This window comes from Hyperolius riggenbachi, chromosome 12 (genome assembly GCF_040937935.1).
Source record: "Hyperolius riggenbachi isolate aHypRig1 chromosome 12, aHypRig1.pri, whole genome shotgun sequence".
NCBI classification, from domain to species: Eukaryota; Metazoa; Chordata; class Amphibia; order Anura; family Hyperoliidae; genus Hyperolius; species Hyperolius riggenbachi.
This window is the reverse complement of record NC_090657.1, coordinates 115,965,893-115,991,431: the sequence shown is the minus strand read 5'-3', so window position 1 is coordinate 115,991,431 and position 25,539 is coordinate 115,965,893. Positions and strand designations below refer to the sequence as shown.

Below are 25,539 nucleotides of genomic sequence, written 5' to 3'. Positions count from 1 at the left end.
TCTGGGCTCCCCAGCTGGAGACATCATGCCGGCACACCGAGACATCCCTGGTGTCCGGGCAAAGAAGTGAAGCGAAGACCGGTCTCCCAGTGTGCACAAAGTCCTAGCTCCCAGGGCGACAAGGAACAGTCCCGGCAGTTCTGGAGTGGAACTTTGCTGGGGTTATACAATATGCCAGGCTTGTAGCTGCCTGCTATGTGCAGCAGCAGGGATTCAGTAACAGCAGGAAACCAGTAACAGCAGGATGGGCCACACATCCTAGTTCTCCCCGGCAGTAGAGGTAAGGACAGGGCACGTGGGCCTGGTCAGCAGACCACCCGATCAGCTGGTATCCCCACAGCCCAGCAGCTGTTGTCTGAGCCCGGTGGCCAGCTCGCCTGTGTCCTCACATCCTCCCTGATAGATTAGGGGGTATTAAGAGGTAGAATGGTTTAAAAAACAATAGTAAGAGAGGTTGCAGTCCTGTGGCCGTGGCTACCAATGCAGCACCATATTGGATGACATGCTTCGTAAGTTACAATTATCTTTCTGATAAACCCAATTATGACCATCTGATTCAGAAACCATAGGAGTTTCATTAACCGAGGTGAGGTGTGACATAAGATAAACTAGTATGTACAGTGCCAAACATTACTAACTAGGCTTTATTTTATTTTTTTTTGTTTTCCTGCCTGAAAGAGTTAAACTTCATGCATGCAAGTGACACTTAGGAGTAGAAGAATAGATACAATTCTTTGTCGCACAAGTTTATTTTAACCTCGGTTTCACTTTGAAGCCTCAATTTACCCTCCCAGATTTGTATTGGTAGTAAAAGGTAAATTATGTAATTCATCAATCAACTGTCAGATTTGTTGTAGCCATTCTAGAGAAATGCCCCTTGGAAAAGTCTGTCACATGAGTCAGGTGCCCATTCAGAAAACAGAAGTTACCAAGAGACTTCATTACCCAGCACCAAGCAGATTACCTAACCCTCTCTTCCCTCTGTTAGAGAGATATTAAAGCCGTAGTTCAGTCTTCCAGTTCTCTAATGCAGCTGAAGAAGTTTGGTATGGCCCAAGAGCTTCTGACAAGCTTCTACTCTGCCACTATTAAAACTGTCCCATTCTTTCATCCTGGTCTGGTACGCTGACACCTCCGCCAGCGACAGAGCCACACTACAGAGAGTGATCAAATCAGCCGAGAAGATCATTGTGGAAACCCCTCTCCCCACACACTTTACAATTGGGGACCCGGAAGGCAGTAGGATTACTTGCAATAGATTTCATGTTGAAATCTATTGCAAATCAATGTGCAGTGTGTGGGTAGGCAATAGATGCCTCTGATCAGATTTCGGTGAAGGTCTGGTCGGCCAGGAGGCGAATATGGCATCACAAGGCTGATTTGATTCTAATTCTGATAATAGTATATTTACTACCAATATGTAGAAGGCCAAACGCTCCGAAACCCCCAATAAGTCCACTCACTGGTGCAGGATCAGGTCAGCCAGACCATGGATAACAGCAGGTGAAGGAGGACAACAAACACAGCAGGATGGTAAAAGCTGGTATTCTTTATTGAAAAAAACCACATTCAAATGACACGAAAAAGCCACAGGAATAACGGACGCGTATCGGGCTCAAAGTTCGCCCTTAATCAGAGTTGTGTTACACCTGGAAAGAGGTAGGAACTTTATAGCCGGGAGGGGGAGAGGGAGGGAAAAACTGCACCTCTATCCAACCAGGAAAGAACACCTCGTTCTTAAAGAAACAGATACATACTATATTGCACATCATTAACTAGCATTATTGCATCATCACATAAGTACAAAAGATGTAGAAAAGTTTTATAAAATCACCTACAAGTTAAAATTATGTACAAAACTGTACAGATGAAAAAGGGGGAGAAGAGGGAAATTATAAACTACCTGGCATAAAGAAAAATAATAAATAATGCTTTTAGGAATCATATATGAGACTTATGTCCCAACGGGCGTTTAGACCCTCAGGGGAACGAGTACCCATACGATGAATCCAGAAGGCTTCTCTTTTAAGGAGAAGTTTCTGGAGATCCCCGCCCCTAGATGGACAAACCACTCTTTCCACATCTTGAAATTTAAGAGGCCATATTCCCATTTTGACAGTTCTCAAAATGTTTTGACACTGCAGACTGTGTTCGCGGATCCTCCTTCACCTGCTATATTTACTACCAAGACAACATTTTATGCACTGCATGCCTGTTCTATTCGCAATAAAAAATAATTAAAATATCTGGCTGGCTGGGTTCTGCTTCTCCCAGTCTAAGTCCATTGACCAGACAGTTGTCCAATATCCTACTCAGATCACACAGATAGTCAGAATGGAGCTTGGTACCTCCGCGGTGTGTGTGTGGAGATCACCTGAACTTACCCCACTCCTAAGGGTGCCTACACACTATTCGATATTGCAGGCCAATTGACCTTCCGAGGCCATAATTTTATTGAATCAGAAGAGTATAGGTGCCAACATGGTCGCCCGATTGATTTCCAAGCCTCCACGACTCCTGGCCCGAGGGGGAGGGAGACCACACACACACACACACACACACACACACACACACACACACACACACACACACACACACACACACACACACACACACACACACACACACACACACACACACACACACACACACACACACACACACACACACACACACACACACACACACACACACACACACACACAGAGAGACCTGGGAGGTAGCAGGATAGTTTGCAATATACTTCAGTATGAAATCTATTGCAAATTATTGTGCAGTGTGTGGGCATGCAATAGAGCCCTCTGATCAGATTCGATCAAAGAGGGATCTATCTAATGTTCAATCTGCTATCAGATAGAACAAGTTATGGGTACCTTAATTTGCTGAGGGATTGAGAGACCTGTACTACAGCACACAGTGAAAGATGGACACATTGTTTTAAATGTATATGTCTAAGGCTACTCCAGGTGTATCCTACTGTACCATGCTTTATATACTGTTCCATCGACTACATTGCATGTGCCAAAACCAATTGCAGGAGAACCCGTTGTACTTGGCGAATAAATACCTTGCTCACTTCCTCTGCTGCAACACACCATGCATTGTCCATTACATTTCTCCTGCCAACAGACATGGTGCCATTCATCAATATCTATGCTGCACCAGAAAGACTGTGCAATGTGTTAAAGAGAGCCTGACCCAACCACACACACAAAAAAAAAAGTTAGATACTTACCTAGGTAGAGGGAAGCCTCTCGATAGTCCAGAGGCTTCCCATCGCCTCCTCATCCTCGCTGCTGGGACACATGGGTCATGGATGAGTATTACAGCATAACAATGACCCAAAATACATGGCCAAGACAAGAGTGGATAAAGAAGAAGGTCCTGGAGTGGCCTAGCCAGTCTCCAGACCTTAATCCACTAAAAAAAAAAAAAAAAAAAAAGAAGAGTAAAATTCCTACTGAGATGCATGCATCTGGCCATACTTGGTGGCCAACTACAAGTAACTTCTGACCTCGTCATCACGGCAGCCGGCGTGACAGGTCTGCGCGGTTTTCCGCTCATGCGCAGACCTGTCACGCTGGCCGCCATGATGACAAGTGGTGTAGCGAACCAGGAAGAGTCGGCCCAACACCCGGCCCGGGTGTCGCCGGTGACAGGGGGTGGTGTCGGCAGAGGTGCACAGAGAAGAGCCAGGACGACGCCGGGGGACCTTGCGGGTTGGAGGAAGCCTCAGTAAAGTGCAGTCTTTTAAATTCGGGCACACCTCAGTGTCCCTTTAAGCCCCAGTTGCCTGTTGGATACGTGGCACCAACAATCTGATTTATTTTGAGATGTTGTGATAGACACTGGCCATCTGCGAGTTTAGAGCCCAGGTCCCTTTAAAATTTTGCTCTGTGTATTTGTCCTGCTTTGTAAGCGCCTCATATGATGCTGATCAGCCTGATTGCTTGCTGGCAGAGTTGCACTATCCAATGCGATATGACCGATGGCCATTGATCTGCCAATGCTCTTGCCCTACCCGCGATTGTTTTAAATTTTCCATCCTGTCTGATTGATACTTTTGATCAAATTAGATCAAAATCGATCGGGGGAAAAAAAAAAAAAAATCAACCTGACATCCCAGCAGAAGAATCGAATCTGCAAGGTCTCAAATGAGAAAAATCGACAAGTACCTGGCCAAATACAGGGCTTTACATTAGTAAATGTTGCAAACATTTCCTTTGTCCTCAAATCTCAAGCTCCTCTATAGTGGGCAGGGGTTGTGATGAAATAAAAATAAGTGCTGTACAACAAATGGCGAGGGCAAAGACAGGCAGGGATGGCAGTGGGTGTATTACACAATGCTTGTGGGGGTGGTGGGGGTGCAAAGACTTTAGAAATACTGTGCAGCAGCATTATATGAGGCTTGCACAGCACACTGTCGAGACGAGATTACGGAGCTCAGATAAGGATGATGTTTTAAATGAGTGCACAGAGCAGCGAATGGGCAGCACAAGCTGTTATTACACACCCTAAGGGCCCATTCACACTTGAAAGTCTTTGCGTGACTGATTTTTTTTAGCGGGGGGGAAATAGATCACTGCAGCGATTTTTCCACGATCGCGTTTAGCGCTTCTATAGCACTGAAACGCGATCACCGGGAAACTGCTTGAAAATGGTGCAGGCGACGCGTTTGCGTTTCACGATTTTGGGCGATTAGCGCAAATCGCCCAAGTAAGAACGGGCCCATAGGGTTTAATTACAGTAGCGCTTTCAAAAGTGCTAGTGTTTAAAGGAATACTGTAAGGGGGGGGGGGGGGGGGGTCGGGGGAAAATGAGTTGAACTTACCCGGGGCTTCTAATGGTCCCCCGCAGACATCCTGTGCCCACGGAGCCACTCACCAATGCTCCGGCCCTGCCTCCGGTTCACTTCTAGAATTTCCGACTTTAAAGTCAGAAAACCACTGCGTCTGCGTTGCCGTGTCCTCGCTCCCACTGACGTCACCAGAAGTGTATAGCACAAGCCCAGTATGGTCTGGGCCTGCGCAGTACGCTCCTGGTAATGTCAGCGGGAGCGAGGACTTGGCAACACAGACGCAGTGGTTTTCTGACTTTAAAGTCGGAAATTCCAGAAGTGAACCGGAGGCGGGGCCGGAGCATCGGTGAGTGGCTACGCAGGCACTGGACGCCTGCGGGGGACCATCAGAAGCCCCGGGTAAGTTCAACTCATTTTCCCCCGACCCCCTACAGTATTCCTTTAAGTGTTTTGCCGAAATCGCCAGCAAACCGCTTAAGTGTGAATGGGCCCTTAAGCCACAATGAACGCCTTTACAATGCATAACAGCGATCATTGAAAAGTGCGGTTATAGAAAGGAATTTACTTCCTGTAATGCAAGTGCGGAAAAGAAAAATATATTTAAATGTTAAAAAGTAAAACTATGGGTAGAACTTACCGGTATGTCTACAAATACTCCAGGACGGCTCAATTACATGAGAGATAGCCAGCTCCTCCCCCAAAGGAAACACACCCAGTACAAGTTTTGCATAAAACACCTCCTGCACCCATCAGTATTAGCAGAGTAACTACAGGAACAGAGGTTAAAAATAAACCCTTCCTCTGTTTAGGTAATAGGGAACTAAGGTAGCTGTCCTGGAGTATTCGTAGAAATACCGCTACCGGCTAGTTCTACCCGTAGTTCTCTCCTCATCCTCCAGGATGGCTCAATTACATGAGAGAAAAACTAGAAGCTAATTACCTTAGGGAGGGATGATATTCTGTAAAACCTTCCTGCCAAAGGACATATCCTTGCTGGATAGGAGATCCACCCTGTAGTGCTTTATGAACGTATGGTGATCTTTCCAAATGGCTGCTTTGCAGATCTGTTCCAGAGATGCGCCTGATCTTTCAGCCCACGAGGTTGACAGAGATCTTACAGAATGAGCCTTTATACCCCCTGTGGAGGCGACTGGCCCTGACTGCTATATGCAGAAACAATGACCTCTCTTAGCCATCTTGATCCTTAGACACCTTCAAGCCCTTTTTGTACCAAAGAAGGACACAAACAAATGGTTTGATCTTCTAAAAGATGCAGTTGCTTCTAAGTAGGCTAGGACTGATCGCCTGACATTAGTCTATACCATTCAGCTTCCCTATCATTGAAAGGTGGGTCATAGAAAGATGGAAGTATAATCTCTTGGGACCTATGGAAGGAAGAACTGGCCTTTGGAAGATATGCAGGGTCTGTTCTAAAAACAATTATATCTGGAAAAATTTGCATAAATGGATCCTTAATTGAGAGGGCCTGAATGTCCCCTACTCTACGGGCCGAAGTCACTGAAACCAAAAATACTGTTTTCAACGTCAGAATTTTGAGCGTAGCCTTATTCGGTGGCTCATAAGGCGTAGCAATTAACGATTTGAAAACTAAATTTAGATCCCATGGTGGGACAATCTTTTTAGGCAAAGGTCTAGCTCTAGACACTGCCTTCAAAAAAAAAAAATCAATTACCGCCTGTTCTTTGGCCAATTTCAAATTCATCAATAAAGAAAGAAAGAGACGTCACCTGCACCTTTAGAGTGCTAGGAGCTAACCCTAAATCGACTCCATCCTGGAGGAACTCAAGAATAGAAGGTATATCATTGTTAATGATTCATTTTTTTAACTTTCCAGGAACAAAAAGCCATCCAAAATTTACAATAAATCTTTCTTGTAGTAATCTTTCTTGTGGTTTCCCATTCAAGAACCAGGCTGCCAGGGAAAACTTCCCTGGATCTGGGTGGACACTGTCCTGCTGTATTAGAAGGTCCACCCTGGGAGGTAAGAACCATGGACCCCTGGTTGCCAGATCGCAAAGATCCGGAAACCAGATTCTGCGTGGCCAGTAGGGAGCAATGAAGATTACCTGAGCTGCCTCCTACTTCACTTTAAAAAGTGCCTGGGATATCAGTGGAAACGGGGGAAAGGCATACAATAGACCCTTTTGGCCATGGAACTGCTAGAGCATCCAATCTCTCCGGAGGGGAGGCTGGATCTAGAGAGAAGAAGACCTTTGTTTTTTAATTGAGAGGAGACGCAAAAAGGTCTACTTCCGGAGGACTCCACATGTTTGAGATTTCTTGAAAGATTTCCCCATTTAGGGACCACTCTGCCTCTATCAGACGGGGCCGACTCAGACGATCTGCCAAAAGAATTTGCGAGCCCTTTATATGAACGGAGGTTATTGACAGAAAATTTTCCTCTGCCAACTGCAGAATCTCTAGCGCTAGAATTCTCAGATCTTTGACTCTCGTACCTCCCCGTTTCCGAATGTACGAGACTGTGACTATGTTGTCCAAGAGGACTATCACATGCCTCTGCCTGAGCTGAGGAATGAAGTCTAGAATAACTAGCTTTACTGCTAAGAGTTCTCTGAAATTTGAGGACTTCATACTCACCCCCTGATTCCATAGGCCCAGAGTGTGAAATTTTTCGAAATGAGCCCCCCAGCCCTCCCGACTGGTGTCTGTGAAAATTCTTACCACTGCAGCGGGGTGCCATAACTTGCCCTGATTGAGATTGGATTCCACGTCAGGGGTAGCGGTACGCTGTGATATAGAGCGGTTCTGCCATGGTTCAAAGCCTGGAGAGTCCACTCCTGTAATATTCTGGTGTGTGCCTGAGCCCATACCAGCCCCGGAATGGAGGAGGTCATTAACCCCAACAAGGACATAGCCTCTCTGAGAGTTACCTCCTCTCTTTCTCTGAAATAATGAATCCTCCCCTCTCATACAGAGTTGCTAATTTTCCGGCAGAAAAGTCACCTCTCTCGATGTGTCTATACAGAATCCCAGGTACTTCACCTTTTGGGACGGGATCAACATTGACTTTTCTACATTTAGCAACCAACCCAGCTTCGCAAAAACCTAAATGGTCAGTTTCAAGTCCGTCAATTTTTCTCTTGAATCCGCAAAAATTAGCAGATCGTCCAGGTAAGGGACTATACGTATCTGAAGTAGATGTAAATGCGCCGTAACTTCTGCCATGATCTTTGTGAAGATTCGAGGAACAGTAGAAATACCGAAAGGGAGAGCTTGGTATTGAAAATGACAAATCGAGTCCCCCAGGACCACTGCAAATCTCAGAAACTGTTGGTGGGAAGGATGGTTTTGCACATGTAAGTATGCATCCCTGAGATTCAGGGTCACCATGAAGGAATCCCTCTGACTCAGAGTTTGAACAGAGGAGATATTCTCCATCCTGAACTTGTGAACCTGAATGAACGGGTTCAAGAACTTTAGATTCAAAATCATGCGAAAACTGAGGGTTTCTTAACCACTTAAGCCCACAGGGTTGAAATTTTTTTTTTACATCCGAGCAACTTTCACCTCCCATTCATTTGCCAATAACTATCACTACTCATCACAATGAATTGATCTATATCTTGTTTTTTCCGCCACCAATTAGGCTTTCTGTGGGTGGTACATTTTGCTAAGAGCCACATTACTGTAAATGCATGTTAACAGGAAGAATAAGAAAAAAACAGAAAAAATTCATTATTTCTCAGTTTTCAGCCATTATAGTTTTAAAATAATACATGCCTCCATAATTAAAACTCACGTATTGTATTTGCCCTATATGCCCCGGGTATTACACCATTAAAATTATGTCCCTATCACAATGTATGGTGACAATATTTTATTTGGAAATAAAGGTGCATTTTTTCAATTTGCGTCCATCACTATTTAGAAGCCCATAATTTATTAAATCATATTGATATACTCCTTTGACATGCATATTTAAAAAGTTCAGACCCTTAGGTAACTATTTATGTTTTTGTGTTTTGTATTATTGTAATTTTTTATTTATTTTTTTTAATTTAAACTTGTATGTGGGTATTTTTTGGTGTGGGAGGTAAACAGGTTTTTTTTTAATGTATTTAAATGTGTTTATTTAATACTGTGTGTTTTTGGTGTAATTTGCTATTTGGTCGCTGTCGGCTTTTCTCCGGGGGGGGGGGGGGGTCCGATCAGCGAAAGGGATTTACAATCCCTTTCACTGATCGGTGGGCTAGCGGCCAGCAGCGGGGGCGCGCACGGGGGGCCCGCGGGAGTGCGCGCAGCCTAACTGGACGAAGGTTTTCGTCCAGTTAGGCTTAAGTGGTTAAACACCCTCGAATAGGAATCCTGATGCCATTCTGCTTTTGGAAAATTGCAGATTACCTTTTGCTCCAGAAGAGTGAGGATAGATTCTTTCAGAGCAAGAGCCTTCTCTGGTTCTGATGGGCAACCTGTCAGAAAAACATTTTTTGGAGGGGGGAAAGCAAACTTGATCTTGTATCCGTTGGATACCAGATCCAGAATAAATTGATTCTGCGCAATTTGACTCCATTGTTCTGCAAACTGATGGAGTCTTCCCCCCACCTGTGTCCCGTCTTTTTTGTGCCCCTGAAGGGGCCCCTTTATTGAAAATAAAGGGGGGTTTTCCCTTGGCTGAAGGGTAGACCCACTTTCTATTTTGGGGTTGTGCTTTCTGGTCCTTTTGAAAAAAGGGTTTTCTACCTCGAAAAGTCTTCTGAGTGGGGTTTTTCTTTCTCGTCAGGAAACTTTTTCCCCCTACCAGAAGATCTTTCTAGAATACTTTCTAGATCTTTGCCAAACAGAAGGTCACCCTCAAATTTCATGGCGCAAAGTTTCTGTTTTGAGCCAACATCCCCTTCCCAAGTATTAAAGAGACACTGAAGCGAAAAAAAAATGATGATATTATGATTTGTATGTGTAGTACAGCTAAGAAATAAGACATTAAGATCAGATATATCAGTCTAATTGTTTCAGTACAGGAAGAGTTAAGAAACTCTAGTTATCTCTATGCAAAAAAGCCATTAATCTCTACGACTTTCAAAGTCGTGGAGAGGGCTGTTATCTGACTTATTATCTAAACTGTAAGTGAACTAATTACTTTTTCTCTACCAGAGGAGAGGTCATTAGTTCACAGACTGCTCTGAAAGAATTATTTTGAATGCTGAGGGTTGTGTAATCTGCACATATTAAAGAATGATGCAATGTTAGAAAAACACTGTATACCTGAAAATAAAAATATGAGGATATTTTCTTTGCTGCTAATCTTCTAGTAATTATTCATAGTACACAACCAATTCACTATATCATATTTTTTTCGCTTCAGTGTCTCTTTAAGCCATACCGCACGTCGGGTAGTATTTATCAAGGCAGAAATTCTGGCTGTAGCTCTAAGCATTTCTGTGGCCGCATCCGCTAAGAAAGCCACTGAACGAGAAACAACAGGAAAAAAAAATTGCAAAATCTCAACATGAGGGGTTCCTGCGATAAAGTGATCCCTTAACCCAGACAACCAATTATTTAGACTCCTGGTAATGCAAATAGAGGCAATTGCTGGTCTAAAGACGAAGGAGACAGCTTCCCAGGCCCTTCTTAACATAGTGTCAGCCTTTTTGTCCATAGGATCTTTAAGAGATCCTGTGTCCTCAAAGGACAAATCGGTATCTTGGGAATATTGAGATAGGGCTGCATCCAGCTTAGGACATTTTGCCCACAGAGAAATATCCTCTTCTTTGAACGGGAACCTGCATTTAAATGATTTTGGAATATATAAATCTTTTCTCAGGATCATTCCATTGATCAGTAACAAATCTTTAGGATTGCAGGATGTACAGGAAAGGATCTACCTTCTACTCCCTGTAACCCCTGATAAATACCATCCCTGGCCAAAGAAACCAGAGTCTGTTCTAAGATTTCTTCAGCCTCATAGACTGCTCTCAAAAGCTCTGACGTTTCCTCAGCACTATTTAGCACATTTAGGCTTGGAAACTGAATCTGAATCCTGCCTTTCCTCAGCTTCCCCCACAGAATCATCCGCAGAAGATGTAACAGCATATCCCTGAACATCAATCTGCCCAACTGAAGAGGGACCTGCTTGTTGTAAATCCTGAGCAGCACTAGGCTGAGCAATCTGCGAGGGTACAGGGTCAGAGGCTGGGCCCTGAGCAGGAACTATAGGAAATGCAGACGCGGTCATTACAGTACGAAAAGCCTGAAAAGTGGAAGTAAATTCCTTCCTCATGGTCTCCATAAAGTTTAACATAACCTCAGAAGGGTCAGGCTTAGCTTTTTCACAACACTTCTGACATACAGATTTAGTATATGAGGCTGAAAGTTTGGCTTCACATTTTGCACATCTCTTAGACTTGTCTGTGTTTAACAGTCGGAGTCTACAAGAGAACACAAACAAAAGGAGTGCTATTAGTTATCACCAAGTAGTAATGCACTACAAACTATAGCTGAGGCTCTATGTTAGAAAGTGAATGAAGTTACAAAAACAGCTCACTTTCCACAGCAATGCCTCCATCAATCACTTGCAGACCACCAGCACATACCTGCTCCGCTGTGTCTGTAGTTTTACGGCCATTTGCAGAGGAACCACCAGCCTGCTCCATGTCCTCCTTACTGTCCAAGTGGCAAGACTCTAATGGTGTAAGGACGCCGCCACCGTCATGTTTAAATCCGGCCGCATGACATCTGAACCGGAAGTAAATACCCGCACTTCCGGTTCATTCGGCCCTTGCACAGAATGCATCTCAATCCTCTGCCACCACAACCTCCTGGATCAGCCACAGCTGCTCTCACACACTCCCGACCTGCTGCCTTCCCCCACCGGAGAAAAGGCCGCATAGCTCCCTCAATCCCCTGCCCGCTCCAGCACGCAGGCATCCAGAAGTGGAGGGGAGAGGACACACTGAGCCTAAAACCAGCCCAGACACACAAGGTACTGCAAACCTGCACCAGGTGTTTCCTGGGTGGAAAACACAGCAATACTGATGGGTGCAGGTGGTGTTTTATGCAAAACTTGTACTGGGTGTGTTTCCTTTGGGGGAGGAGCTGGCTATCTCTCGTAATTGAGCCGTCCTGGAGGATGAGGAGGGAAAAAGAATAATAAAAAAGTGTTCATGTCGCCTAAGGCAGGGGTCCCCAACCCCTGGTCCACGGACCACTGCCGGTCTGTGGGGAGTTTGCAGCTGTGCCGCGGGTCACATTCCCCCCAACCCTCCGCCCCCCCCCCGTTACCTTACCTGGCGGCCGCTTCTTATATTCCCCTCTCATGCGTGTGTGTTATTGTGCTTCACAGCAGCGTGTCTCCCGGCTGCTGTGATGAGGCAGAAGCAGGACAGCGGTTCCCCTGGTAACAGCGATACACATTGCCGCTATAGGAAGCTGCTGTCCTGCCTCCTGCCTCATCACAGCAGCCGGGAGACGCGCTGCTGTGAAGCACAATAACACACATGCATCAGAGGGGAATATAAGAGAAGAAGCGGCTGCCAGCTAAGGTAACAGCAGCGGCAGCCGCGGGGGGGCGGGGTAGCTATACTGGGGCACTACCTACCCATACTGGGCACTATACTAGCTATACTGGGGCACTACCTACCCATACTGGGCAGTATACTAGCTATACTGGGCACTATACTAGCTAAACTGCACACTATACTAGCTAAACTGGGCACACTACTAGCTATACTGGGCACTATACTAGCTATACTGGGCACTATACTAGCTATACTGGGCTAACTATACTAGCCATACGAGGGCAACTAAACTCCCTATACTGAGGCAACTATGCTAGCCATGCCGCTGCACCCCAGCCGCTCCCCCCCGTAACCCGCTGCGCACAGCACTGTCCACTATGGCCCCCATCCCCCCCGAGAAAAATTTGGTCGAAAAGCGGTCCCAGGGCCGGAAAAGTTGGGTACCCCTGCCCTAAGGCAATGATTGGTGCAAGGGATCATCAGTGTGCCTGACGATGCAATGCACGATGCAATGTCTACGGTGACTTTTTCACAACAGACGTTTTCACAAAAAAAGTGATTGTTTTTGCGATGACGCGTATTATCGTTTAACAAAAATTAGTTAATATTTAGAGACATGCAGCGCTTGCGAACATCATGACGGATTACTGAACAACTGATCACTCAGATCCATGTAGCCCACTGTGATTAAACGATCATTTGCACCTTTGTTACCATGGTAGTAAAGATGGATCAGTTAACAATCCATGTTTGCCACTGATCCCCGATCTATCTTCATGTCGGTACTTAGCTTATATTTGAATGATGACTGTTACAGCCAGTAATAACAGTCATCCATAAAAACAAGTAGGCTTTTGAAGCAAAAAAAAAAAAAAAAAAAAAAAAAAAAAAAAAAAAAAATGATAATGATTTGTATGTGTAGTACAGCTAAGAAATAAAACATTAGGGGCAGAGACATACGGTAAGTCTGATATTGTTTCCAGTACAGGAAGAGTTGAACTCCAGTTATCTATGCAAAAAAGCCATTGAGCTCCACAACTTTCAAAGTCACAGAGAGCTCTGTCTTTTGAAGCTGGTTATCTCAACTGTCAGTCATTCTAATTTCTTTTTCTCTCCAGAGGACAGGTCAATAGTTCACAATTATGCTCTGTAAAAACATTTAGAATGCTGAGTAGTGTGTAAACTGCAAATATTAGAGAACTAGCAGACCCAAGCCCGTTTAAAAATGAGGTCTAGGTCTGTGTTTTCTCGCCGCCGACCGTTACTGCGCATGCACCTGCCGCACGCAAACCCGCCGCCCGGCTCTCTGGCCCCGTCCTGTCTGTGAGGCTGGGTCCATGCTGCGCACATGCGCAGTAGCAAAAAGCTACCCAGCTACACAGGGACAGCATGATGCAGGGACACAGGGGTTTATTATAGAGGATGATGCAATGTTATTAAAAACACTATTTAACTGAAAATAAAAAGATGAGAATATTTTCTTTGCTACTAATCTTCTAGTAATGATCCATACTACACAACCAATTCATTATATAATTTTATTTTTGCTTCAGGGTCTCTTTAGTACAGCGTAGTATGCTATGGTAACTTACGCACACTCCTAAATAGCGGCAGCTCCACTGATCCCACCCTAAGCCCCGTCGGTTTAATGCTTCACAGAACGTGATCCCCGCACTTAGATTGGCCCAATAAGCTGCCTGTAAAAGCAGCTTAATAAATCAACCCCAATATTAGATAAATAGTCAATTTGTTGAAAAGCACGTTTGATTTTGCGCAATGCAAAACTGCACATAATGCTTTTAAATGGCGAAGTGAACATTCGTTTCCCGGGCTGCAATTCGCGCAAGTAAAAAAACTGATTCTCTGACGCATAAAATCTTAATCCACATACAATTCCCACAAATTGCTAGTAGGCGTCGGCAGTCTATGGTGAATGACGCATGCGCAACAACGTGAAAAGGACATAAAAAAATTGACCGTGGGAAAATGCCGTTTTTTGCAGACAAGTGTGGCCTTTAATTGTGCCTCTCTCACAGCAGGTCTCCATTATCTCACATCTGTTTTCTGAGGTGGAAGGAGCTGCTGTGAGGGGTTACCTAAATTTGGACGCAGTGCACGCTGATAAATTTGGGCGCTGTCATAATTACCCATGTAAACTGCTGCTAATATCAGGTAGAACAGTAAATTTGGGCGCCAAAATTGCCCAATAGATAGCAGTCGACGGGACTGCCCACTATAGAAACTTCTGCTATAAATATAAAATAGCAAGCATCACAACACCCGCTATTTATAGCTGCAGTTTCTATAGTGAAAGTGACTCCAAATTTACTGTTATAGCTGCTATTAGCTGAGTGTTACATGGGTGCCTATGGTGGCCCCCATTAGTATTAGGTATAGGGGAGGATTAGTGTTAGGAGTCTGTGTGGGGTGGCTGGGGTTAGGCATAGATAGCAGTGTTCTCCCCAGGGCCAATTAAGTGGGCGGGCCGCCCGGCTGTTTTCAGAACCCGCCCAGCTGTTGTCAATCACCCACCCAGCTGCAAAAAAAAAAAAAAAAAAAAACCCAGGCAGGAGCACTCCATTGCCTGCTAGCAATCAGCATTCAGCTCTCGCACAATAGGGAGAGCTGACGTTGTACACTGCAGGAGCTGAGGAGAGCTCCTCTGCCTGTCACCTCACGCTGTCTAGTCTGGTGGAGCAGGGATTGGCTGGGCGGGTCGTAAGGGACGGCACCATGCATGTCATCTAGCTGGAAACTTCTGCTCCATCTCTGCCTCCCGCCCTCCAATGAAACAGGCTTTATTTTATGCTGGCAGCTCTCTGGCCAATGGAAAGAGAGGCAGCCAAGCAAGCACGCCCACACATCTTTCTCAGCAGCCTGCAGAAGTTATGAGAGATGAGACCATGTGCGTTCGTCCGCAATCAGGGACAGTCAGTCATAAGAGACTCCTTCATTCACCATCCCCGCAGACAGCAGATAACAACCATGCCGTTTAGATAAGGAGCTGCTGGTCTAATCCAGCTAGGAGACAGGGCCGGTTTAAGCAACAATGGGGCCCCAGGGCAAAATAAACCTGGGGGGCCCCCCCAACATATACCCCGGAACAAAAATCGGCATTAGGGGACCTTTTTTGCAGCTGGTATAGTCAGGGTGTGAAGTCCCAATCGGTCGGAGCTCCACATTCTGGCTATCCCAGCCTGCACGGGGGACAAGGGGTTAAAAGTTTCAGGAGGGGGGACCCCACATAAAAAAAAAAAAAAAAAAAATTAATTCCCACACTCTTACATAGTTACATAGTTATTTTGGTTGAAAAAAGACATACGTCCATCGAGTTCAACCAGTATAAAGTACAACACCAGCCTGCTCCCTCACATATCCCTGTTGATCCAGAGGAAGGCGAAAAAACCCTTACAAGGCATGGTCCAATTAGCCCCTAAAGGGAAAAATTCCTTCCCGACTCCAGATGGCAATCAGATAAAATCCCTGGATCAACATCATTAGGCATTACCTAGTAATTGTAGCCATGGATGTCTTTCAACGCAAGGAAAGCATCTAAGCCCCCTTTAAATGCAGGTATAGAGTTTGCCATAACGACTTCCTGTGGCAATGCATTCCACATCTTAATCACTCTTACTGTAAAGAACCCTTTCCTAAATAAATGGCTAAAACGTTTTTCCTCCATGCGCAGATCATGTCCTCTAGTCCTTTGAGAAGGCCTAGGGACAAAAAGCTCATCCGCCAAGGTATTATATTGCCCTCTGATGTATTTATACATGTTAATTAGATCCCCTCTAAGGCGTCTTTTCTCTAGACTAAATAAACCCAGTTTATCTAACCTTTCTCGATAAGTGAGACCTTCCATCCCACGCATCAATTTTGTTGCTCGTCTCTGCACCTGCTCTAAAACTGCAATATCTTTTTTGTAATGTGGTGCCCAGAACTGAATTCCATATTCCAGATGTGGCCTTACTAGAGAGTTAAACAGGGGCAATATTATGCTAGCATCTCGAGTTTTTATTTCCCTTTTAATGCATCCCAAAATTTTGTTAGCTTTAGCTGCAGCTGCTTGGCATTGAGTACGATTATTTAACTTGTTGTCAATGAGTACTCCTAAGTCCTTCTCCAAGTTTGATGTCCCCAACTGTATCCCATTTATTTTGTATGGTGCTAGACCATTAGTACGTCCAAAATGCATGACCTTACATTTGTCAACATTGAATTTCATCTGCCATGTATGTGCCCATATAGCCATCCTATCCAGATCCTGTTGCAATATGACACTATCTTCCTGAGAGTTAATGATTCTGCACAATTTTGTATCATCTGCAAAAATAGCAACATTGCTCACTACTGCATCTACTAGGTCATTAATAAATAAATTGAAGAGCACTGGACCCAGAACAGACCCCTGTGGGACCCCACTGCTAACAGTCTCCCATTTTGAGTATGATCCATTGACCACAACTCTTTGTTTTCTGTCCATTAGCCAGTTCCCTATCCATGAACACAGACTCTTCCCCAGTCCTTGCATCCTCAACTTTTGCACCAGACTTTTGTGGGGAACAGTGTCGAAGGCCTTTGCAAAGTCCAAGTATATCACATCTACAGCATTCCCAATATCCATATTAGCATTCACTACCTCATAAAAGCTGAGCATGTTAGTCAAACAGGACCTGTCTTTAGTAAACCCATGTTGATGCTGAGAAATAAGATTATTTTCTACTATGAAGTCATGTATAGTATCTCTTAGTAACCCCTCAAATAGTTTGCATACAACTGATGTTAAGCTTACAGGTCTATAATTTCCTGGATCAGATTTTTTGCCCTTCTTAAATAATGGGAAAACGTGGGCTGTACGCCAATCCACTGGGACTCTGCCAGTTGCAAGAGAGTCACAAAAGATAAGATAAAGGGGTTTATCTATAACTGAACTTAATTCCCTTAGGACCCTAGGATGCATGCCATCCGGGCCAGGTGCCTTGTCTATTTTTAATTTATTTAGTCTTGCCTTCACTTCTTCCTGCGTTAAGTATTTAATATTACAGTTAGAAGATTGAGACTCTTCCGCCTCTGTAGTTTGCAACAGTGCTGTTTCTTTTGTGAAGACAGAAGCAAAGAAAGCATTTAATAACTCTGCCTTACCTTGGTCATCCACCATTGAGTTCTCATCCTCATCCTTTAGGAGTCCTATACAGTCAACCTTTCTTTTTTTAGAGTTAATGTACTTGTAAAACTTTTTTGGGTTAGATTTGATATCCTTAGCGATTTGTTTTTCAGCTTCAATCTTTGCCTGCGTAATTTCTTTTTTACAATTTTTATTGCACTCCTTATAATTGCTTAGTGCAGCCTCTGTCCCCTCCTGTTTTAAGACCTTATAGGCATTCTTTTTCCTCTTCATTTTATCTTTAACCTTTCTATTCATCCATAGAGGCCTTTTTTTATTCCTAGACATTTTGATTCCATATGGGATATACATACTACAGTATTGATTGAGTATAAGTTTAAAAGCTTGCCATTTCCCTTCAGTGTCTTCCCCTTGTAGTACATTATCCCAGTTCACCAAACTTAGTGCCTGCCTAATTTGAGTGAACTTTGCTTTTCTAAAGTTCATAGTTTTAGTGGTCCCGCTGCCCCGTGGCCTATCAGTCACCAGCTCAAACGTTATCATGTTGTGATCACTATTTCCCAAATGTTCTTGAACCTGCACATTTGATACATTATCTGGTCTATTAGAAATGATCAGATCCAGTAACGCATTCCCCCTAGTTGGTTCAGTTACCATTTGAGTCAAGTAATTGTCCTGTAGTGCTGCCAGAAATCTGCTGCTTTTACCAGAATGGGTAGCCTCAATACTCCAGTCAATGTCTGGAAAGTTGAAGTCGCCCATAATTATGACCTCATTTTTACCTGCAGCTTTTTCAATCTGCTGTAGTAATCGCAGTTCTGCAGCTTCATTAATAAGAGGTGGCCTGTAGCATACCCCAATAAGCAATTGGCAACTTTTATTTCCACCATGAATATTTACCCAAACGGACTCCACATCTTCGCAATCTTCCTCCATCTCATCGTTGAGGACAGCTGTAAGAGAATTCTTAACAAAGAGACAAACCCCTCCACCTTTTTTCCCTGTTCTATCCCTCCTAAACACATTGTATCCTTTTAAATTAGCTATCCAGTCATGGCTTTCATCCATCCATGTCTCGGTTATTCCCACAATGTCATAGCCTTTGTCATTCAGAATGAACTCTAGTTCGTCTATTTTATTTGCAAGGCTCCGAGCATTGGTTACCATGCACTTTATATTTTTACCACCACATTTACCAATTTTGTTTACATGAAATTGGCTACTTGAATTTTTACCAACCTCCTTAATCTTTACACTGTCCCCACCCCCCTCTCCACCCTCCATAATGATAGGTTCCCACTGTCTTTTTACCTCATCTTGTCTATGTATTGAGACTTTATCCTCCCGCCTCCCCCCAGATCCTAGTTTAAAATCTCCTCCAACCGTTTAGCCATCTTCTCCCCCAATGCAGCTCTAAACATCAAAAAAAAAAAAATTGGGAAAATAGGAAAAAATGCCAGGGGTCTTCATACAGCCATATTGCGGCTGTATAGCGATCCCTGGCCAAAGTGCTGCGGCTGCGTATAGACCCCTGGAAACCCCGTCAGGAAATTTATTGCGCTTTCGTTTGATGCATGTAAAATTACACTACCGTTAGGTTTGCTACTAAAAGTGACATTTACCGCATTTAAAAGTATACTTTTTTCCTTAGAAACTTTAAAATCGATTTTCTCAAAAACTATAATGTCTTTTTGAAAAATTGTTTTTTCCTCTTATTCCTAATGATCTCCTTAACATATCCTGCAAATTTAGGGTTTCTAGCATGTAAGGTGGATTTGCTATTAACCATTAAAGTCGGCAGGTTTTTAAATGTGTATTTTTTTCCTTTGAAACTTTAAAATCGATTTTCTCAAAAACTATAAGGCCAATTTGAAAAAAAAAAAAATTTCCTCTTGTAGCCACTGGGGGCCCCTACAAGCTGTGGGGCCCTGGGGCAGCTGCCTCCTTTGCCTTAATGGTAGCGCCGGCCCTGCTAGGAGAGGTGATATAACTTCAGAGTTCAGACATTTGCTTTCTTTTGTTTGCATTCACTTCCGGGGAGGATAGAATTACAGGGCATGTAGAGTGACAGGGTGTTTCCGAGGCAGCCTCCTCTGCACTCAGCTCTTTTCTGCTCCGTCCCAAACTTAAAGCCGCATCTACAAGCGTAGATGCGGCGGCGATGTTCCTTATCGAGCCGCTGATGCGGTTCGATTGATAAGATCCGACAGGCCGGATCTCCCCACCGCCGATTCCCTGCTCGAAGAGCCGAAGTTGCTTAAAAACACAATAATTCCGCCTCCAGCAATCGCTAGAAGCTGAATTATTTCATTCCCCCACTATCCATGGCGGCCTGGAGGGGGAATAGTAATTAAATCGGCCCGGACTTGTTCAGAAGCAGGATCAGCCATATAGCACTGTATCCTGCGCCCAAGTCTACCGGCGCCGATTTCAAATGTACTCGTAGCAGTGTTAGGGAGACTTGCCTAAGGTCTAGGTGCTGGCTTACTGAACAGGCAGAGCAGAGATTCGAACCCTGGTCTCCTGCGTCAGAGCCCTTAACCATTACACCATCCAGCCACATGTCCAAGAGCTAAATGGAGTGAGGTGTTAGCCAGCTGGAGTCCAATCAATGAGATGAGATTGGAGTAGTTGGATAAAGCTGCCTTGCCCTATAAAAAACACCCACCAGTTTTGGATTTGCTTTTCCCAAGAAGCATTGCCTGATGTTAATGATGCCTCGCACAAAACAGCTCTCAGAAGACCTAAAATTGGGAATGGTTGACTTGCAGAAAGCTTGAAAAGGGTTATAAAAGTATCTCCACGGTAAGTATCTCCAAAAATCATCAGTCCACGGTAATACTGTCTATAAATGGAGAAAGTTCAACACTGCTGCTACTCTACCTAGGAGTGGCCGTCCTGTAAAGAGGACTGCAAGAGCACAGTGCAGAATGCTCAATGGAGGTGAAGAAGAATCCTAGAAGGTCAGCTAAAGACTTAAAAGCCACTGCTGTCCAAATAAAAAAACACATTGCTCCACATTTAAAATTTTGCAAAAGAGCACCTGGATGTTCCACAGCAGTACTGGAAAAATATTCTGTGGATAGATGAAAGTGGAGTTGTTTGGAAGAAGCACACAAAACACTATGTGTGGAGAAAGAGAGACACAGCACACCAACATCAAAACATTATCACAACTGTGAAGTATGGGGGTGGGAGCATCATAGTTTGGGTCTGCTTGGATGGATTGCTATCAAAGGAAAAAAAATATGAATTTCCAAGTTTATCAAGACATTTTGCAGGCCATCTGTCCACCAGCAGAAGATGTGTATTGCAACCGGACAACGACCCAAAGCATAGAAGTAAATCAACAACAGAATGGCTTAAACAGAAGATCAGATCACATTTTATCACTAATTTGTGCAGAAATCCATATAATTTTAAAGGGTTCACATATTTTTTATTGCTTCTGTGTATGTGTCCTCATTATAATCATAATGAGTTTTAGAATACATTTTGACGTGTCTTATAGCTTGAACCGTCACATAAAAAAATAGGTAGTGGCAAACTCAATCCATTATGAAAAAAAGTCATTTTTAAATGTATGCTCAAACTTGGGATGGTTTCAGCAAAATTACACGAGTCGTCTTGCAAAACACTCAGTTTTGAATAGCCCTAGTTGTTAGCTTTAGATAATGATGACATTTGTGGCCTTTTTCTGCTGTCTAGACTCTTCTGGGGCTATGCAAACAAAGTATGGTGCTAAAATACTTTGTATAGGCCAGTTTTTTTCCACAAAGTATTCAAGGTCACATGGACACTTTATTAATGGCATGCTAGATGCCCAGATATTTATCAAATTACATATATGGGGTATCCTTTAACCGTGACAAGTTGTAGAACAGATTTTAGGAGTTTTTTGGGGTTGTTGCCTATGTCTTATGATTTACCGTACAAGACGCACTTTTTTTCCCCAAAGAATTGAGAGAAAAGGTCCCTACCTCTTATATGGCAAGGTCAGGGAACCTCGACTTACAAACGCCCGCCGATATGAGCAGACAACGGGGATTCCCTGCCTGAGTGTGCTGTGTCCTTTCCCCCCCCCCCCCCCCCGCATACCTGCCTCCCTCCACCATGTGTCTCCTGGGCTCACCCATGGGTCCCCTTCTATCTGTTCCCCTTCCCCCTGCCGTGCAACTCCGCTCCCTCGTGTCTCCCTCACTGAGGTGCTTCCGCCCACTATAGTATCCCCTCTCTCGTGTCACCTGGCCTACTTTGGTTGTGGCGTAATAAGCTACTACACATGCTACACCCGGGGGGGGGGGGGGGGCAGGGGTTAGGAGACACAAGAGGGAGGGAGGCAGGCACACAGTGAGGCACAGATAGAAAGGGACACAGGAGGACCCAGGGGGGCCAGGAGACATAACGGGGAGAAAGGCGGGGGGAGGACCCAAGAGGGAGACGGGAGGAAAAATGGAGGACACATGGGGAGACATGGAGGAGACCCCAGGTGGATTCATGAGGACACATAGGGATGCAGGAGGACTTATAGGGGAGACATGGGGAACACGGGAGGATAAAGGAGGAGGACATATGGGGGAGAAGATTTACAAGACGCTCCTGGAACATGGACGCACCAGGTTTAGAATATAGCATCTCACATTCCAAAGAGTCTTATACGGTGGCAAAAATGGTACTTTTAGTGAAAAAGTGAATCAAAAGCAGTATTTTTTTTCTTTTCATATATTCAGTACCAAAATAAAAAGCTTGTAAAAATAAATACATAAATTGAATCCTTAGGGACTCCACTTTTTTATTATGTATGCCATGAGAGTATATTACTGTTATTTTTGCAAATAAGGGTTTGTAATTATTGCTAGGGTACAATGTGAAAACAAGAAACCCAACACAGAAAAAAAATTCACCTTTACTTCCAAATAATATATTATTATTTCCATTATTTATAGCGAAAAAAACCAATATACTGTATAGATCATTTAGATGTGATAAAGTTATTGTCGAATGAATGGGAGGAGCGTTGAAATTTGAAAATTGCTTGGATACATAAGGTGAAAAAAACAGGGCTGTGAAGTCGGTACAAAAATCTTCCGACTCCAACTCAGACTCCTCAGTTTAAGAAAACACGACTCCGACTCCAACTCATCAAAATGGCCCCGACTCTGACTCCTCGACTCAGACTCCTTAGTCTAATATTTAACAGGGCTGTGGATTTTGTACAAGAATCCGACTCCTCAGTTTATGAAACCACGACTCCAACTCCGAGTGCCCAAAATTGCCCCGACTCCACGACTCCAACTCAGACTCCACAGCCCTGAAAAAAACACTGAAGGCTGAGGTGGTTAAGGCAAGTAGCGCTGAAAAAAAAAAAAAACAGTATTGTAGCTTACCTTTTAGTGTAAGCATATCATCCATGCAGGCACGGAGAACTGATCGATATTGTTTACTGACTCGAACTAGTCTGTGTAAAAGGAAAATATGAAAGCATATAAAACATAGAAGGCAATCAAAGTTATAGCCACATGAACTTATTTAGCAGATCAAAATAATTATGAAAGAGTGGAGAAGACACAAGACCATTTTAGCTGTGCAAATATATCAAGAAATCTCTGACGTAAAAAGACCTTGTTTAAATGAAGTTTAGGAGTAACTAATGTAAACTATGCTTTTATCTTGAAGTTACTGAGGTAGACAAAATAAGTAATAAAGAGAGACAAATATAATTGTAGTGTATCAAACTTTTTTTTTTTTTTTTTTTACTCGCCAAAGTGTATGGGTAAACATGTCCCAGAATTACCAGCAACAAGATCTACTTCACTGAGCAAGACACGAGGTACAGAGATCACTATCATGATTAAAGTAAACCTGAGATGTCGCAATATAAAGTTTTTATACTCACCCGGGGCTTCCTCCAGCCCCATGAGCACGGATGGGTCGTGCATGCGCAAAAGAGCAGACTGGCGTGTCTGAGCAAGATTACCGGGACCGATATCACAGGAATTAAAGTACTTGGGAGGATGGCAAGGGACACATCCATGCTCATGGGGCTGGAGCAGTGTTCTCCCCAGAAATTTTTTCCAGCTGGGTGGCATGAAAAAATAGCCGGGTGGGGCGAGATGAGGAAATGGAAGGGCAATGCTTTTCTGCACAACTCTGCTTACAACAGAGGAGGTGGTGAGCCGATAACGGCCGGGTGCTCACCAAAACTAGACAGGTGGAGCACCCTGCTAAAAGAGCCTGGGGAGAACACTGTGGAGGAAGCCCCGGGTGAGTATAAAATCTTTATATTGGGACATCTTAGGTACACTTAAAAGGACAACAGTAGTGAGAAGAATATAGATGCTGCCATGCGCATTTCCTTTTAAACACTACCAGTTTCCTGCATCCCTGCTGATCTATTTGGCTTTAGCACTGTTTGAATAACACCAGAAACAAGCATGCAGCAAATCTTATCAGATCTGACAAAGTCAGAAACCCCTGATCTGCTGCATGCTTGTTCAGAGTCTATGGCTAAAAGAATTAGAGGATCAGCAAGATAGCCAGGCAACTGGTATTGCTTAGCCCCCTGGTGGTAATCACAACCTGAGCTCCGTTTTGTGAGCCGAGAGCGGTAAACCCATGCTCAGGTCAGCCTGGCAAAAACAGCTGCGTCGTGCGCAGTTTCTGGGTTCCGCGCAATCAGCACTGCACAGCGGGATTATTGATCATCATTATTGAGGTCAGGGACCTCGAATACCGCAAATGTGGTCGCTGGGTGTTACCAATTCAAGTTTAGAAAAAGTGTGTGCAGTGTTCTTCCCAGAATTCTTTTCCAGCCGGGTGGCATGAAATAGTAGCCGGGTGGCATGAAAAAGTAGCCGGGTGGGGAGAGATGACAGAATGCAGGACCAGTGCTTCTGTGAGCAGCTCTGCTTACAGCATAGGAGGAGGTGAGCCGATAACAGCCAGATGGTCACCAAAACTAGCCGGGTGGAGTGTCAGGAACCGACTCCGCGGCAAGCCTGCAGATACGGTTCCCGACTGCGGGTTTGACCAGATCGAGAGGGGAAGCAGCTTTAGTCGAGCTGACACAAGGCTGTGACCCTTCAGAGCACTTCTCACTACCACCACTAGCTGCCGCTAGACACTTCCACTCTGCTGTCGAGTGATCTGTATGCAATCCGCGTTTTCGTATTCGGGTCAGCTTTGCGCTTTAGGCCTAATACGGGAACGCCACGCACACACAGTACAATCGTACAGTAGCAAGGCACAATCAGGCCCTGACTTTGTAATGCAAGTTACACTGCAGTCTCTTCTAGGCTATGAGCGTTAGCTTAGTACAGCAGAAGTCAAACTTATTAAATAACGATTTAATATTCCAGAAAAAATAATGGAACAATGCAGAAAATAATATATACAAAAGATTTACAAAAACAAAGTAAAAGTTACAAAGATAAAAGTTACAACTATACACACACAAGGATATTTGCATAAATATAAAACGGGAGCCAAACGTTACCAGCGTATACAGAGCGTTGTTTGCGGGAGAATGCAGCTTCTGGTCAGACCAGGATAGCCCTAGCGTTTGCTATCTCCAAGGAGCTACGAGTTGTGACTATACTAGCTGATGTTTTATAGCCAGATTTGGGGCCTGGGGAATTTAAGGTTCAGTCCCAAATTGTTTGCACAGAACGCTTGTCATATCCCTTCTGTGATATGCAAACTTCAAAGGGTTCCCGTTTTAGCTTTTGAAGTTCGCAGATTTCAAATGCCTCCAGACCAATATTCAGACCACAGGTAAAATTGTATCAAAAGGACTTCAAAACACTTCACCCACTTCCCGTAGGCTGTCATATGAAAACGTCAAACATTCCTGTGTTAGCTTCCACGGTTAGTCTTGATTTGTATATTGGGACAATGAGCTGTCCACATGTACAGAGTTCAAAAGCCATGCAGACCAGCCTATTCTTCAGCAAGTGGCTGCTAATTAGCAGTTCCCTGCACCAGAGGAACTTAATGCAAACGTAGGTTCATTGACATACGGACAATCGCCTTACATAGTTACATAGTTATTTTGGTTGAAAAAAGACATACGTCCATCGAGTTCAACCAGTATAAAGTACAACTCCAGCCTGCTCCCTCAC

General features: G+C 44.1%; 1 protein-coding gene across 1 annotated transcript in view; it reads right to left on the bottom strand.

Moving 5' to 3' along the window:
• NUP85 (nucleoporin 85) overlaps window positions 1–25,539 on the bottom strand; it is a 203,380-nt gene that overhangs the window by 137,923 nt on the left and 39,918 nt on the right. Inside the window, exon 4 of the mRNA XM_068261938.1 lies at window positions 22,807–22,877. Coding sequence (XP_068118039.1) covers window positions 22,807–22,877 — 71 coding nt within the window. The remainder of the gene's footprint in view (window positions 1–22,806; window positions 22,878–25,539) is intronic.